General features: G+C 39.0%; 3 protein-coding genes and 1 long non-coding RNA gene across 4 annotated transcripts in view; 1 reads left to right on the forward strand and 3 right to left on the reverse strand.

The window, feature by feature from the left end:
* Window positions 1-2810, forward strand: part of LOC118597920 — an 11197-nt gene extending 8387 nt beyond the window's left edge. The window contains exons 2-3 of the long non-coding RNA XR_004946939.1: window positions 2213-2268; window positions 2775-2810. This is a non-coding gene — a long non-coding RNA (uncharacterized LOC118597920). The remainder of the gene's footprint in view (window positions 1-2212; window positions 2269-2774) is intronic.
* obsl1b (obscurin like cytoskeletal adaptor 1b) overlaps window positions 1-15481 on the reverse strand; it is a 41141-nt gene that overhangs the window by 16423 nt on the left and 9237 nt on the right. The window contains exons 8-13 of the mRNA XM_024287160.2: window positions 2066-2341; window positions 1693-1965; window positions 1347-1622; window positions 994-1269; window positions 396-671; window positions 36-311 (exon numbers count right to left, since the gene is read on the reverse strand). Of these exons, the coding sequence (XP_024142928.1) occupies window positions 36-311; window positions 396-671; window positions 994-1269; window positions 1347-1622; window positions 1693-1965; window positions 2066-2341 (1653 nt within the window). The remainder of the gene's footprint in view (window positions 1-35; window positions 312-395; window positions 672-993; window positions 1270-1346; window positions 1623-1692; window positions 1966-2065; window positions 2342-15481) is intronic.
* LOC118597918 (obscurin-like) lies at window positions 3842-15338 on the reverse strand. Its single transcript, XM_036209665.1, has 6 exons — window positions 15130-15338; window positions 8633-8914; window positions 6644-6919; window positions 5845-6123; window positions 5396-5671; window positions 3842-5177 (listed from the first exon to the last, which is right to left on the reverse strand). The coding sequence occupies exons 1-6, from the start codon at window positions 15260-15262 to the stop codon at window positions 4858-4860; spliced, it is 1566 nt and encodes a 521-aa protein (XP_036065558.1). The 5' UTR covers window positions 15263-15338; the 3' UTR covers window positions 3842-4857.
* Window positions 9023-14812, reverse strand: LOC118597919. Its single transcript, XM_036209667.1, has 3 exons — window positions 14707-14812; window positions 14206-14481; window positions 9023-11635 (listed from the first exon to the last, which is right to left on the reverse strand). The coding sequence occupies exon 3, from the start codon at window positions 10568-10570 to the stop codon at window positions 9266-9268; it is 1305 nt and encodes a 434-aa protein (XP_036065560.1). The 5' UTR covers window positions 10571-11635; window positions 14206-14481; window positions 14707-14812; the 3' UTR covers window positions 9023-9265.

Here is a 15481-nt window from a genome sequence, read left to right on the forward strand (position 1 = left end):
ACTGCCCGCAAGGACAGTTGTGATGAAGCCATTACCTTGAACCTCCACAACTGTTGTTAACTTGTCATCAATGGCATTGCAGATGTATTCGCCCGAATCTGAAGGCTGAAGTTTAGACAAAACCAGCTTCCTCAGGACGTCATGGCTGTCAATTTTCACTCTGTCACTTGCTGTGAGCTCCTTTCCATTTCGTAACCAATTCACAGTTGCGTTTGGTCGAGATACCTCACACTCCAAAATAAGGTCATCTCCTGATACCAGAATGTGATGCTCTGGGATGCCAGAGTTTCCAATGATCTGCACTGGAGGCTCTGGACATAGAACAGAATGATATCAATCATTTTTCTTTTGGACATAAAAATGTCAACATCAGCTTTCTGGCTGTACAGCTCTACCTTTAACAGTAATATAAAAGGCCATCTTATCATCCACTACGTCACAGGTGTACTCCCCTGAATCTTCAACTCCGGCATTTAGAACAACCAGGGATCGGAAAACTCCTTGCTCCTCACAGCAGTATCTCTCAGTGTCATCAATCAGGTGATTATCTTTGTACCAGTGGGCTGTAGCATTGGGCCGCGAGAGTTCACACACTAGAATAATATCGTCTGACACTAAAAATTGTTTCTCGGTTTTCGCATCTGTTTTGCCCACAATTTTTACGGGCAATTCTGTAAATAAAGCAATGGAGAAAATGTTTTTAAAGAGGAACATACTTTTGGTTTCTTGTGAGTAAAAACGGCGAATGAGGTAAAGTTCAAAGATGAATGTGGGATTAATACTGTCATCTAATTTTATTGCCTTTTCTGGTGAGTCTTTTTGAGTGATTTGGTTAGAATGTTAAATTTAAACTTAAATTTTAGTCTTCCAACTCTGTACATATGTAGTAGATAGCTATTTTGTAAAACGAGCATCAATTATATTTGTGTTATTGGATTTGGGAGGCAATAAAGTAGCATTTGAAAGGTTTTATAGATGTTCTGGGCTACCTACCTTGCACTTTTACATTGAAATCCATCACATCGTCCTTAGCATCACACATATATTGGCCGGCATCTTCCATTGTTAATGAGTGAATAGTCAATTGACGCACTACACCGTCATCAAATATAGTTATATTTCTAGAGTCTTCAACTTCCTCTCCATTTTTCTTCCAGGTGACTTTGGCATTTGGTCTTGAAACCTCACAGTCAAGAACCAATGCTTCTCCAGTCATTTTCTCCACCTTACTGGCTGTCTTTCGTGGACGAATGAAGCGAACGGGAGGTTCTGTGTATCAGGAAAATCGCTTGTTAGTTTCAAGTCAAGAGAGTCCTTTTTTTTTCTTACTTTCTGATGTTTTTTACCTGCTATATTTACAAAAAATGTCATGGAATCATCTCCTGTGTCGCATACATATTCTGCTGAATCTTTAACCGTAGTTTCTGGGATAATAAGTCTTCTATAGACACCGTCCACTTCTAGAAGAAGGTTCTCATTCTCCTCCACCTCAAGTCCGTCTCGATACCAGCGCACCACTGCATTGGGTCGTGAGATCTCACAGCTGAGTACCATTCTCTCAGAGGTCTGCTGGCACAGCTCCATTTGTGACTGACTTGGAGATAGAATTTGCACTGGAGGCTCTGGAAACAGTGTACATTTTTTGTTTGCACACTGAAGACTAAAACCAGAAAATGTTGCAGTGACTCTTACCTGTAATGCCCAGGTGAAAGAAGATTGAGTCATCATTGGCATCACAGACATATTCTCCTGAGTCTTCCACTCGACTAGATAGAATCTTAAGTCTTCGATAAGGACCCTCAACCTTAAGCTTGATGTTCTCGCTCTCTTGGAGTTTTTGACCGTCTTTAAACCAACTGACAACTCCATTGGGACGCGAAAGTTCGCAACTCAAGATGATTTCTTCAGGAACATGGCGGTCAAGATGTACATCTTCTTTGGGGTAAATTATCATCACGGGGGGCTCTTTGGGAGAAATATACAAAACTAAATTGTAATTCTGTAGTCTGGACATCATTTCGAATTGACAATCATTAAAGCAAAAAAAATGCTTTTTTTGTATTACCTCTCACGTTTACTTTAAAGCTTAAAATGCTGTCACCAGCACGGCATGTGTAGGTGCCTGTATCCGAAAGACGAGCAGAATTGATGGTCAAACTTCTCTTGATGCTCTCTGCTTGAACTGTGATGTTGTTGCTTGTCTGTATTTCAGCTCCATCTTTGTACCACTGGACAACACCGTCGGCCCTTGACACTTCACAGGACAAAGTAAGCTGTTCTTGTTCCACCACACTCTGAAAAAGGTCTTTCTCTGGGACATCCGCAAAGGTTACCGGTGGTGCTGAAACAAACGGAACAGACAAGAAATTAGTAGTTGCTTAATGGAAGATTTTCTTATTTCTGCACATGCATGAAGCAGCGGCTGGAATGTCAAGTTTTACGCAGGTTCAACATGCTGATCTCAAAACTTGTTACAGAACATCTCAATAGCACACAGTGTGACATGTGTTAATCATCACTGAAAGCAAAGTTGGAATATTTATTTGAGGAAACAATAAACTAATGCTGTTACCATAAATATAGTAGAAAAAAACAAAAATAAGTTAGGATATTTTCTAAGAACAATGTCATTAAATGGAAAAATGTACACCAAAAGCAGCTTATGACAGTTACACTATGAAAAACTAGGTGGGATGTGATGATATTCAAGATTTATTCTGAAAACATGAAGTCATTAAAGTGACACTGATGAATGAAGATGTTGTTTTTTCCAGAAAACGTTTGGGAGTATCACCTTTCACCTCTTTACAGAAATCGTTGCGATACGCATCATCAGCTTTACAAACCCAAACCCCAGAGACTGAAGACGGGGTTGACCTCACGATCGCTTCTCCCTTTTTGTGCTCTGACTGGATCTTTGCACTTGATTCTGGTAAGACTTTTACTTCATCTCCATTACAGCAGCTCTGGATTGAAGCGTCAGACGTCTTACACTGCAGTTTGACCAAGCTGTCTATTTCAATAGACTTGCTCCTCTTAGCCTCTGGAACAGCTGAGAATCAAACCCATACTATAGGAGTTTCAGCTTAAAGTCAAGAAATAGGTGATTTAAAAAAAAAAAAAAGTTATGTCCATCATATCTATATTTAGGTTTAAGCCAAGTAGGTAAGTGGAGAGGCAAGCTGTTAGCATGTAGCATATTTGCTACACCTATTTTTTTGTTTTATTGTTACTGTGTTAACTGTCAGTTGAAACACAAGTAGACATACACATTTTATCAATGGCCTATGGTTACTTTACCAAATAGCAAATACTGCTTTATTGTCATTGTACAATTAGCACAACAAAATTAAGTATTTTAATTCATTAGCCTTCTAGCAGCTGAACTAACAAATGTTTGGTACTTATAGCTGTGCTGGATTTGGAAAGAAAATTAATGTTGGTCAAAAAAAAAAAATGTTGAAACAAAACCATGCACTGAAACACAAGGTACTGGAGAACTAAACAAAAATGGCATGAGTTAACTTAAATAATGTAATTAATTACATTTTGTAACAAACAGGAAAGTTCAGTTTTGACTTCTCTGTCATTCTACATGTGTCCATCTATCAACTTTGTACTCTTCTCAAAAATAGGATAATTTATTTTAATTTAGGATAAATGAAACTCTTCATCCTCTTCTCGTTTAGACTAACTTCACATCCTTTTTCACACAGTCTATGGATCTTTTCTTTCGTCTTCTAAGCCTCGCAGGTCTTAACATTTTTATCAATATTTTCGCTTTATCCTCTCTTGAAGTGTTTTTACCTCAATGCATCACTATTCACAATCATTTCTTTAGTTTTTTTTTTCCCAGGGGATAAAAAATACCAAACTACTCATTTCCCAGATTAGACTGTAGTTTTCCTTAATTCGTCCAGACCTAAATCCTTTTCATAAGAGTGTGTGAACTCATGAAAGCTGATCATTTCCATCTGCTTTGCCCTCATGTCTGTCATTTTCATATTTTTATCAACCTTACCTCCAGAGTCATCCTACATGACAATTCACAAAATAAGACATGTAGTACTCAGTTTAACTAAGGATGAGTATTGAACCGAAAATCTGCAATAATGTCTGGTGCTGTCTTGTGTATCGTGTAGTGACCTGTGTATCACGGTATGTATCGTATCATCAGATTCTTGCTGATACTCACCCCTAGTATTTACTTTATACATTTATTTATTTATTTTTTTTAATAACACCAAATCTACTTCTGTAAATTTTCCCCCTGAAACAAAAACTAATCTCTTCCAGACCCCATGCCATCGTGTCCATTTACCCATGACCCATTGGGATTCTAAACTCCTGTGAGAATTTTTCCTTCTCTTTCCACTGGCCTCTTCCCTTTTCAACCACATTGTAGCCCAATAGTTTGGGCACTGCCTTTCACCAACCTGCCGATTTGTCAGTTGTTCTTTTTGTGTGTATATTTTCTGTCCTCTCAAACTCCTGTTACAGCTCTTATCTCAGACTGGTTCTGCTGGAGGTTTTGTCCCGACCATTTAGAAGTTGTTTTCCTCTCTACCATTACCATGTGACTGCTCAGTCCAAAGACAAAAATGCCTTGGAAGTAATTTAACAGAATAAATTGGATTATAACAATTATGACTGATGAACTTTTTTTGTTTTTTCTTTTTGTGTTTGGTTGTGAATTGGTGTTTTTTATTTAAACTTACACTCTAACCCTTAACCCAACTCTAGCCCTCAGTTACAATGTGCCAAAACACTACTTATTGTTAGAAAATTCTCAAGTTAAGATTAGTTTCTAAATGTTAACAGATAATGTAACCTACACTAATTGAATAGAAAGATTTACTAACAGTTAGTAAATCTATCAAAACTCAAAGTATGTAGATCACCTGCAACATCCACCTTGATTTCTAAATGGTCATTTGCATCCTCACAGCTGTCAAGCCCAGAGTGTTTCGCTTGTGCCGGTTCAATAACCAGGGCTCTTAGTTTTTCTTTTGTTTGGACTCCATGGTCACTTGTTGGAGGCAGTGGGTCTCCATCTTTGTGCCAGTAGACGTGGGCAGCTGGTTCTGACACCTCACGCTGCATTTTAACTTGGCAGCCTGCTTCAACAAATGTGTTTCTTGTTTTGTCTGGCAGTGTTGAAAGCATCACTGGAGCAGCTGAGGGTGTTATAAAATTGATAACAGTTGCAGACCTCTTTTACAGTTCAAATATTATTAGTCAATAGTGTTTACATCAGAGGTTTGGATAGGCTAATGTGGCACTAACAGCGTTTGGGTCTTTTTTTTTAGACTGTTTTTAATCCATCACTCAAGAAAACTAACATTAAAACTTCTAAAAGTTTATCAAAAATATTCTTTGTAGAAAACATAATCACCTTTGACATCCACGTGATATGTCACAGTATCATCAAGGAGCCTACAGTCGTAGACGCCAGAGTCACAGGCTTTAGCTGAGTGTATCATTAACTTTCTCAACCTGCCATGCCTTTTCATGTCAAAGCCTGTTTTGCTAAAAAGCTCAGTGCCGTCTTTGCACCAGGAAACCTGTGCGGCAGGGTCTGAGACCTCGCACTGCAGGATAATTGGACAACCGATTCCAACCACCTTGTGTTTTTCTGATGGTGGAATTGGGATAATCTGTGGCATTTGGCCTAGAAGAGGAAAATAATTAGGGTATAGATAAGAGACTATTTCACAAACATTTGGACAAAAGACACATCTAGTCAGACATTACACTTGCAAAATACATTTGCTTCAAACAATCCAGAGAAAAAGATGGATAACATGGACAAAGACGGTAAAATGAAGAGAAAAAACAAATCACCTTTTATGTTCACATGAAAAGTGATGGCGTCATCTGACGTTGAACATTCATATAGACCAGAATGTATCTTTTGAGCAGAGGGGATGAGCAAGGTCCTTGTCAGACCATCCGATTGTATTTCCATGTTTTTCTCAGGTAGGATTTGAACCCCATCTTTGGACCAGCAGACAGGAGTAGAGGGATCGTGAGAAAGTTCACAGCTCAAAGCAAGAGGACTGCCTTCTTGGACAGATGTGTTTCTGGCATTTTCTTGCAGTTCCAAGAACTTCACAGGGGACGCTACAGATTCAAATATTGCAAAAAAAGATATCCCAAAGTATTAACAAGTTTGAAAGACAACATAAATAACAAGTTGCATTTTCAAAATGACTGCGATAAGATTCTTCGAACACCGCAAAGGACAATAAGCAAAAAGACAGCAAAAAGCTTTTCAAGAAGAGTCAGTCATGTGACTTCACATGCCCAGTTATAAAGCTGATGAAGTAAAGCCACAAATAAGACAAGCAAAGCAACTTTTTTGCTTATGCAGTAGATAGTGTCGATTTTTAGTTTCACAGGATTATACTCCCAATGTTATCTCGATTGTTTCTAAAGGCACACAAATCCTTTAGTAAAGTAAAGAAATAATGAAATAAATCTAGTGTTTCTGTTAAAACTGACTTGTGGTTAGTTTACAGTCAATTTAAAGTAACATACGGTTTAGGTATTTACAGTTAGGTTTTAAGACTATCAGAGTAAGTGCCTGCTGTTAGTGCAGTGCAAAAAACCGGAAAGGCGCCGACGGGTTTTTGTTCTTCACCTTTCACTTCCACAGAGAAATGGATGTCATCATCCTTTGACTCGCAGCGGTAAACACCCGTGTGAGCTTGCTCAGCAGAAGGGACTACTAGGCTCCTTAAATTCCCAAGTGACTGGATGTCAACTCCACTTTCAGACAAGAGTTTTGTTCCATCCTTGTACCAACTGACTTGTCCTGCGGGGTCTGACAGCTCACATTTTAGGGCTATAGGAGAGCCAGTTGTCACTGTCATTTTTTGGTCAGCCTCCATTATGGCTGCAAACGTCTGAGGAGGAGCTACAGGATGGAATATGAAATACATTTGATCAATATTCATTGTTCTAACTTTAGCCAGTTGTGTTATGATGCTGATTGGCTTGTTGAAATTTTGGTGGTCTAAAGTTATTGTGCATCTCCTAGTAGTGGCTCGTCTCTTTTTGGTGTTGTGTAATTCCTACAAAAATATGTCCTCCATCATGATCAAGGCCCAATCTGAATTCTTCCCTTCTCCCTTCCCCTCCATTTGATGGGGCAAGTGGTGTCCAAAATATATTTTTTAATATCTTCCCCTCCAAGTGGAGGAATATAGGCCCCCTTCCTCATAAAGGGGTTGCGCTGTGCTGCGTTGAAGCGCTTTTCTTCATGTGGATGTGCACTGAAGCTCAGTAGTTTACCTTTAAATGTAAGTAATGACTTTTTGTTGTAGCATGACATTTTAAAGTTATACAACTGCTGTTATGTATATTTGAGCACTGGAAGCTTCATGCTAATGCTAGCTGACCGGCGAGTGTTGGTGACGTCATCGAGTGAAACTCCAAAATCTGAGACACTATCTATTCATAAGTCTTTGAAGAGCTAAATGTAGGGGAAAGGAGACGGGAAGAATTCGTATGGGGCACAATTTTCACACAGTTGGCCTCTCTGTGGATGTCATCCATTCCTCACTACCAAATCCAACTCCTTAATTGGTCAAAGTTCAGCCTGGTTTAACTTACAGCGCGCTTTCAACGGCCATTCACTTTGAGCCTGAAAATGGTTGTAAAAATTTGCTAAGCTACATATGAACGTGAGAGTTTTGAACATGAAAGTGGTAAACTTGAATTTACATAGACTTTTTGAAAGTAGCTGCTTGAACATGTGTTGCCGAGGGCGGTGTGAATGTAGCTTTACAGTTAAAGTTTGAAAGAGTTATGACAGTGAAGCACAGAAAAGGGGTGAATTGCTCTTATTTGCTGTAAGAAGATTACCCCAGTATAGAATCTCTTTAACCATAAAAAAAGTGTTCTGTACAGCTTCTTCTAAAAACAGGATTCAGATGCATCTTAAGCCTTGTTTCCACTGAGCAGTCCGGTTCAATCCGGTATTTTGAGCGTTTCCATTGTTAAATGGACCCATTAAATAGTTCCGACCCGTACCTCATGAGGTTGTAGGTCCATTGAAAAATAGAACGTTAAAGTAGGCGCAGAGCCGTTGTTGCCACCCATTGATTGGCAGAAAGAGATGAGGACATTTAAAAACCACCAGTATGGCGCTAAGCGAACAATTCAATTTTCCTCTTTAGGGGGTATTCTTTGTGGCCGCCTGCAACCTTCTGTCAAACATTTAATTCCTGTTATACACGATGTACAAAAAGTAAAGCTAGAAAAAGATGAGCTGCTGGTTGACGTCCACTGTTGTTTTTTTTGAGTCACCGAACTACAATGATGCAATGACACGCTAGCGGTCTACATGAAAACAAACCGCTCAGTGGAAGTGAGGCTTAACTAAGTGGAAACGGTCACCAGAATTAACTGGTCCGTCCCGTTCTACTCCTTACTGTACCAGACTGCTCACTGGAAACAAAGGCTTTTGGAAGATTTGACTCTGTTAGTTGTTCCAAACTAATTGAAGGTCACCCAAATGGTTTCTAAGGGTGGCTTATTTTTTTTTTTTTAGTTAATAAATCTTTATGATGCATTCAACTCGACACTAAAATCTATGTATACGACAAAAGAAACCAGCTTGTGTCACCTTTGACATCCACATGAAATTGGACTGCATCGTCTGTTGTCTTGCAGCTGTAAACCCCAGCATGAGAGAGCATAGCGGCTTGAATAGCCAGTGTTCTCATGGAACCATCTGCCAGCAGTTTATGCCCAGCTTCCTCATGGAGTATGATTCCATCCTTAAACCAAGTTGTTTGAGTGTCAGGATCTGACAGTTCACACTGTAGCACTATGGGCTGACCAACTTCAACAGACTTGGTCCTGTCAGCCTCACGAAGTATGGTAATTCCCACAGGAGATGGGGATGCTTGAGGCAACATCAAGAGAAAGTATCATCACTTCAGCTGAAAACTACAGAAATAATATCTTGACATCAAAATGAAAATCACCTCAAAATCAAGATTAGTCATGCCAATGAAATCTGAGATTAAAATTAAACAAATATTTTCCTGGTTATTAGTTCTTTAAAACAATAATATTTGGTTAGGCTGGAGATAGCTAAGCATTCAAGTTAGGACATAATACTGATAAAGTTTTTCTTTTTTTCTTTAATATTCCTTTCATACCACCCAATCTCAATTTTCCTTTACTATTAAAGAGGTTTTAGTGCAGGGAAACTACATAAATAGATGTGAAAAGCACCAAAAACTCCACAAAGCTATATCTTCATTTTTGTACAAAATGTGAACATTGTGCCAGTCCATGTTTTTGTTTGATAATGCCAACCATTTAAATCACCTTCAACAGCCACCTTATTTGCAGTGACAGCGTCACCCCAGTGACTGTCACACATCCTTGATAGATAAATCTCCTCTGACTGGAGAGTAGATACGTCCTTGGTGTGGAAAAGGTCTGCCAAGTGTTTGGATGATCTTTCAGCACAGTTAACCATGCTCTCCTCTTGATCTTTTGCAGTCTCCATCGGGTGATGACACTCTGCATGAACTGTTGCCTCCTGACGTGACTTACACACCAACTGTGAGTGATTAGAAGGTGTCTGTCTTGTGTGATGGAGGTCATCCACTTTGATAGATGGAGACACATTGCTATATTCTTCATGGGAAGTATCTACTTCTTCTGTTTTTGATTTGTCCTTTTGTTGAAGAGTTGCAACATTTGAATGGTCACAGAGTTTTTCAGAGAAGGCAGTAGATTTCTGCAAGTGTCTATCTATGTTTTCTGGTTGGTCAGATGCAAACTGCAACAATTCACACGGGCTCATTGAAACTAGACCTTCAATTTGGGAATGATCTAGAGGATTTGGATTGGATCCAGATTGCCTCACTGGCTGGACAGAAATTCCCAATAAAGAGTCAAAGTGCTCCTTTGACTGAAGTGTTTCAGAGTTTAGCTTTTTTTCTTGAAACGCTGATACCTCCGAGATGTTAGTATGGTGTGTTGACACACTAGCATTAGTCTGTTGAAGCTGTGATTGTGCTGATTGCATCTTTAAAGTACTTTGTGCTTCTTCTGAATGAGCTGTTAGTTTTAGGAGTGTGGACTCATCCGAGTCGTTTCTCAAGCAGCTACAACACTCATCTGTCTGTCCAGCTGTCTCCGGGGAATGATGTAGTTCCTCAGATTGGACGTCTCTAAGCCCTTTAGGGTAAACAAATTCCTCACCTTGTGGCTCCCTGGGCATGTTAATAAGACGGTGTGTGTCAGGCTCTATTGTAGATTTTATTACAGACGGACATTGAAGTAAAGATTGGGCCTTTAGTATTTGTTGGTTTCCACTGAGCTCCAGTTCTGCAGCAGTGCAGTTAGTCATTGAATCATACGCTGAACAAGGGGTTGAAAAAGGTCCAGTAAGGTCAACAAGTGCATCTCCATCCTTTGCCGCAAAGATTCCAGAATTGCATTTTGAGGACATCTGGATATCTTGAACAGAATAGGCCTCTTCTGTTGTGGACCTGTTCCTCTCTTGGTCTGAGGAGAGCCTTGGCGATGCAGCTATAAGCATTGTGATGTACACAGAGAAAGGTTTTCAGTTGTTTGCCGTTTCAATACTTCTTCTCACAACAGAATTTTACAGCAGTGTGGGTTAGCATGAAGTTATGGGAGACTCCATTGCAAAGACAAACAAGAGGGTCGACCAGGATTGGTCTGAAAGTGAAGTTCAATATGTCCCCCTTAAAAATGACTACAGTTACAACATCAGTCTGTGCAGAAGCTCCCTAAAACCTATAAAGCACACTAATTGCACGCCTTAGAGTTCATTGTCATTGCAACGGGGATAATTTCAGGGCAGCAATGTGAATGAGAGGATCTGGAGATGAAAAAGATTTAAGATGGTCTTTAAGAGTTGCAAGTTTCAAGCAAGGAAAGCAGTTAAAATGAAGAATGAATGGACAAACAACATTTATGTTAGTGTGACCAACAGCTGAACATGTACCAAACACTCATGTTTGGTTAAAAGCCAAACAGCAGAAAAAAAGGACCTCAAAACAGGGATGACAGTGTGATACAAAGCAACTTTAGAGATCGGCAGATGATTGAGATAACGGTGGAATGCACCACTATTGTTAGTGGCATGTATGTGTTGGGTTAACACAGATGGCCAATGTTGAAATATCAAATCACCTTTGACATCCACTCTGTATTGGGCTGATGCATCAGCTACCTCACCAATTTCGTCACAGAAGTGACAGTGCCCTGCTGTTTGGACAAAGCCAAAGAGAAAACAATGAGCTGAGACATAGCGTCACGTCTGAAATTAGGTCTTATCTCTTAAATGTGTAGGTAAAGCGAAAAACAACACCTGTTATGTCCTCATTTATGTGTGCTTCATCAGACCTTTCCCAGTCAATCCCGCTATCACCAGGCATGCACTGTGATTGGGGCGGCGTTGTCTGGCTGCTCTGGGATATGCTGTCGCCTTTCCTTTTCGGATATATCTGTGTTCCGTCTTTGTACCAACAGGCTTTGGCAACGGGGTCTGAAATTTCAAATTGCTGCACTATGGGGAAGCTCTCCTCAACAGACTCGGTCATCTCTTCAGGGTCAAGCACATATGTTGGAGGTGGCACTACAATGATTAATTGGGGGAGGGGATCATTTAAGGGCACAACATTTTACAGCTTAAATAAATATCTGAGTTGTACAAAAAGCTTTTACATCAGTGTAGAGTTAAGGTCAAAGTGCTGGTATACAACATTTCACTAAAGGCTCACCCAGCAAGAATAATATGGTATGACTTCGTATGAGAATAATTTCTGAATTTTCACTGTCCTAACATTCACTAAGTGTCATATTTTCCTGTTTTGTGCTATATATTGACTTTCTATTTTCTTTTTTTTTTGAAAAAAAAACATCATCCATCAGTATTTAAACTTTTGGTAAGGATGATACAGTAGATAGTAATGGATGATGAAATCACCACATTGCATTGGTTAAAAATATAACTGATGGAACATACATTATATGATTTAGCAGGTATGTCTTGCAAAGATAGTTCTACTTTGGCCATACTGCCATAATGACCAAGAAAACATTAACGTCCCCACAACAGACTTTTTCTTAATACAGCGTTCTCCCCTCTTATTTTCGTTTCTTTATTTGCTATTTTACGTATTCGCTGACTCTAACAACTCAAGAAGCTTGCATCAAACTTCTGCATCCGAAGGAGGCGCTGCGCTGCTGAGTTTTTGGTGGATTGTTTGTTTTTTTGAAGACTAAACTGCCTTCTTGTTTTTCTTTTTGTTGGATTGTAAAAGATAATGTACTACTCAATTATTATCGTTTTTATATATACAGTTGCCTTGATTTAGTAATATAATCTTATATAAAAAATAAAAAAAAACACTTAAATATTGATTTTTATATTCATCACCATGCACTTGGTAAAACTCTCATAGAGAATACCAGCATAAATCATAGAATTCCATTAAGGAGGGTTTAAGTTTTTAAGCAAATTTATTCCTAAAATTTAGGTCATGGATCTGCAACCTGAGACTCCGGAGCCACCAGTGACTCTTTTATTCCTTCATTGTTGCTCTTTAATTAGCTTTAAGGAAAATGCTAATGATTTGCCTAAATGAGGGGTTTGTTGGTTTAGTTTTACATTTTTTTTTAGGTTTTCACACTAAAGTGACATTGCAGGACTAAGATTAAATGTTTTTTTTAGACCACTTTTGACCTTACAATCAATTGTCATTGAGAACTCCATCAATTCTCCAAAATGCACATGTCAGATAACTAAGTAAAAGGGGGTAAAATGTTTAATCTATTGTCAGAGTGGTTTATTTTTAAAATAAGTTTAAACTCATGTCTTTATTTTTTCTAGTTCTAGGCAGACACTATTGACACTAAGAACAAAAAACTATTTTTCCAATATTATTATGCAACATTTGGTTTGATTATGTTTTATTTTTAGAATTAAATATATTCTTCTGGTTTTGAAATGTTTCCATGGAAATGTAAAACAAATTAAATTGTTAATAACTTTGACCTTAACTGTACACAGACTTAAAACTGAGCCAAAGAGTGAGTTAGCCACAACTAAAACACAACACACATTTGCTTATTAAACAATCACCTTGATTTTTAACTATTAACTGAGCAACATCCTCTGCTGTTGCACAGTAGTATGTTCCAGAGTTTGAAGGATGAGTCGGTTCAATAACAAGTTTCTCCTCGATAACTTCCATTTCAAAATCAGTCTTTCTTTTAGAACACGGCTCTGTTTTTCTCTGATAAGACTCCTGCAGAGCAGGGTCTGAGGTTGCACAGGTGGGTACAGAGGAACAGGTTGCTTTGAGTGATTGCATCTCCACAACCTCTGGAGTGAGCGGCAATGGCACCATTGGAGCTAAAGATAACGATTCATAATGTAACTGAGCTGTAAAAGTGCAAATTATAGCTGAAGAAATGGGTAACAGGTTCAGCTTCCCACAAAAAAGGGAACACACCTGTCACATCTTGAAATAAATAAGAAAAGAATGATCAAAAATAAGATTATTTATATTGTTTCATTTTGTAAGTAGGTTAATTTTACAGACATTTCAGACACACACAAAGCATAGCTTAAAGACGAACATAAATGCATAATTTAAGTTAAATATAGTCCCAAAAAAGCCCTAAGATTGGCCCTGTGAGTGTAAATACATATTGTATATGAATATCGAAAGTGAAAGGGATAAGTTCATTACATTGTTCACTCCTGTATGCCTCAATCCTTCAATGGGAAAAGCTTTTTAAACCATCTTTTAACCAACAGATAAAGAAGAGTTTGCAAACTCACATTCCAGCATCAGGCTTTAAATGTGTTTGCTCTGTCAGCTTCGCTTCATAGGAGTGTGTCTCTGGTAGAGCTAGCTTGGGGAATGCAAGACAGCTCAACGGTTGTCTCACAAAATACAACTGCTGAGCAGCAGATAAAGGAGGCTTTGGAGACTTTCTCTTCAAAGAGTCAATGCTAGCCACTGAACAACTGAATATAAACCGTTATAACCCGGTTCATTAACAGTTCTTAGAGGTTATTTCAATAAATCAGTCCGTCAAATTGAATGATTGAAGCAGGGATTGTTAGTGGCACCTGGTAAGAGGGGCTAGAGTTACAAAAAAAAAGAAGGCGTAAGAGAAGAAGTGCAAAGTCACCTTTAATCTCCACTTGAAATTCGATGACATCATCTTGTGTGGTGCATCTGTACAAACCAGAGTGGTGCAGCTCTGCAGACTGAATGATTAATGTCCTTGTATTGCCATCTGAGAGAATTTCTAATCCAGAGTTGGAAGTGAGTTGCATTTCTTCCTTGTACCAGTAAACACAGGCATCAGGGTCTGACACTACACACTGGAGCACTACTGGGCAGCCAGCTTCAATCTGCTTGGTCCTCATGTCTTCAGGAACAGCTGAGAACTTCAACGGTGCAGCTACAGATATATGTTCAAATGTTGCGTCAGTCGTACATGAACTTCATGTCAGTCACACTCTGACATCTAAGCTTCAAACATGCTGTGATAGTGTAAACAGATGAGAATCTAGACGCACATGTAAAAATTGCCAAGAAGACAGATGACATAGACAACAAACTAGAACATCACAGCTAATATCTGCTTGGCTGAAGAGGAAATTCACATCACGGAAGGTAAAATCACCTTTGATGTCCACACTGAACGTGATGGTGTCACCCTTTGTTCTGCAGCAAAACAAGCCAGAATGGGCAACTTCTGCAGAATGGACAACCAGCTTCCTCATCAAGCCGTCACCTATAATATCTATTCCGTTTTGAGGAAGGAGCTTTGAGCCATCTTTGTACCAGTGCACCTGGGCAGAAGAATCTGAGACCTCACATTGTAAAACAATGGGGCAGCCTGTTTGAATGGTTTTGTTTCTCTCGGCATCTGGAATTCCTGCAAACCTCACAGGTGGGGCTACAAATATTTACACATTACAAAGATTTGTTATGACATATGTTCAGGTTTACATCAAGATGTTTATGTTTAAACATTTCATGTTTGCATACAACGCAGAAAGATGATTATGTTTACTAAATCATACAGATGTTTTAGGACTCTTACCTTCTACTTCCACATTGAACCTGATGACATCGTCAATGGCATCACAGCAGTACACTCCTGAATGTGAGAACTCTGCTGATTGGATGACTATTCGTCTCATGGTGCCTTCTGACTGGATGTGAAGGCCCTCCATTGTCTGTAATTCCACCCCATTTTTGTACCAGTGGACTGGAGCTGTAGGGTCAGAAAGCTCACAATACAGAACTATGGGGTTCCCAACTTCCACAAATTTGTTCCGATCCATTTCAGACAGTGGCGAAAACTTCACTAATGGAGCTGTAAATTTAAGAAGAAGATACTTATTATGTATAGTTTTCTTCTATTAACAAGGGTAATAGTGTAGTGCATTGTC

The sequence above is a fragment of the Oryzias melastigma genome, linkage group LG21, assembly GCF_002922805.2.
Source record: "Oryzias melastigma strain HK-1 linkage group LG21, ASM292280v2, whole genome shotgun sequence".
Classification (NCBI taxonomy): Eukaryota; Metazoa; Chordata; class Actinopteri; order Beloniformes; family Adrianichthyidae; genus Oryzias; species Oryzias melastigma.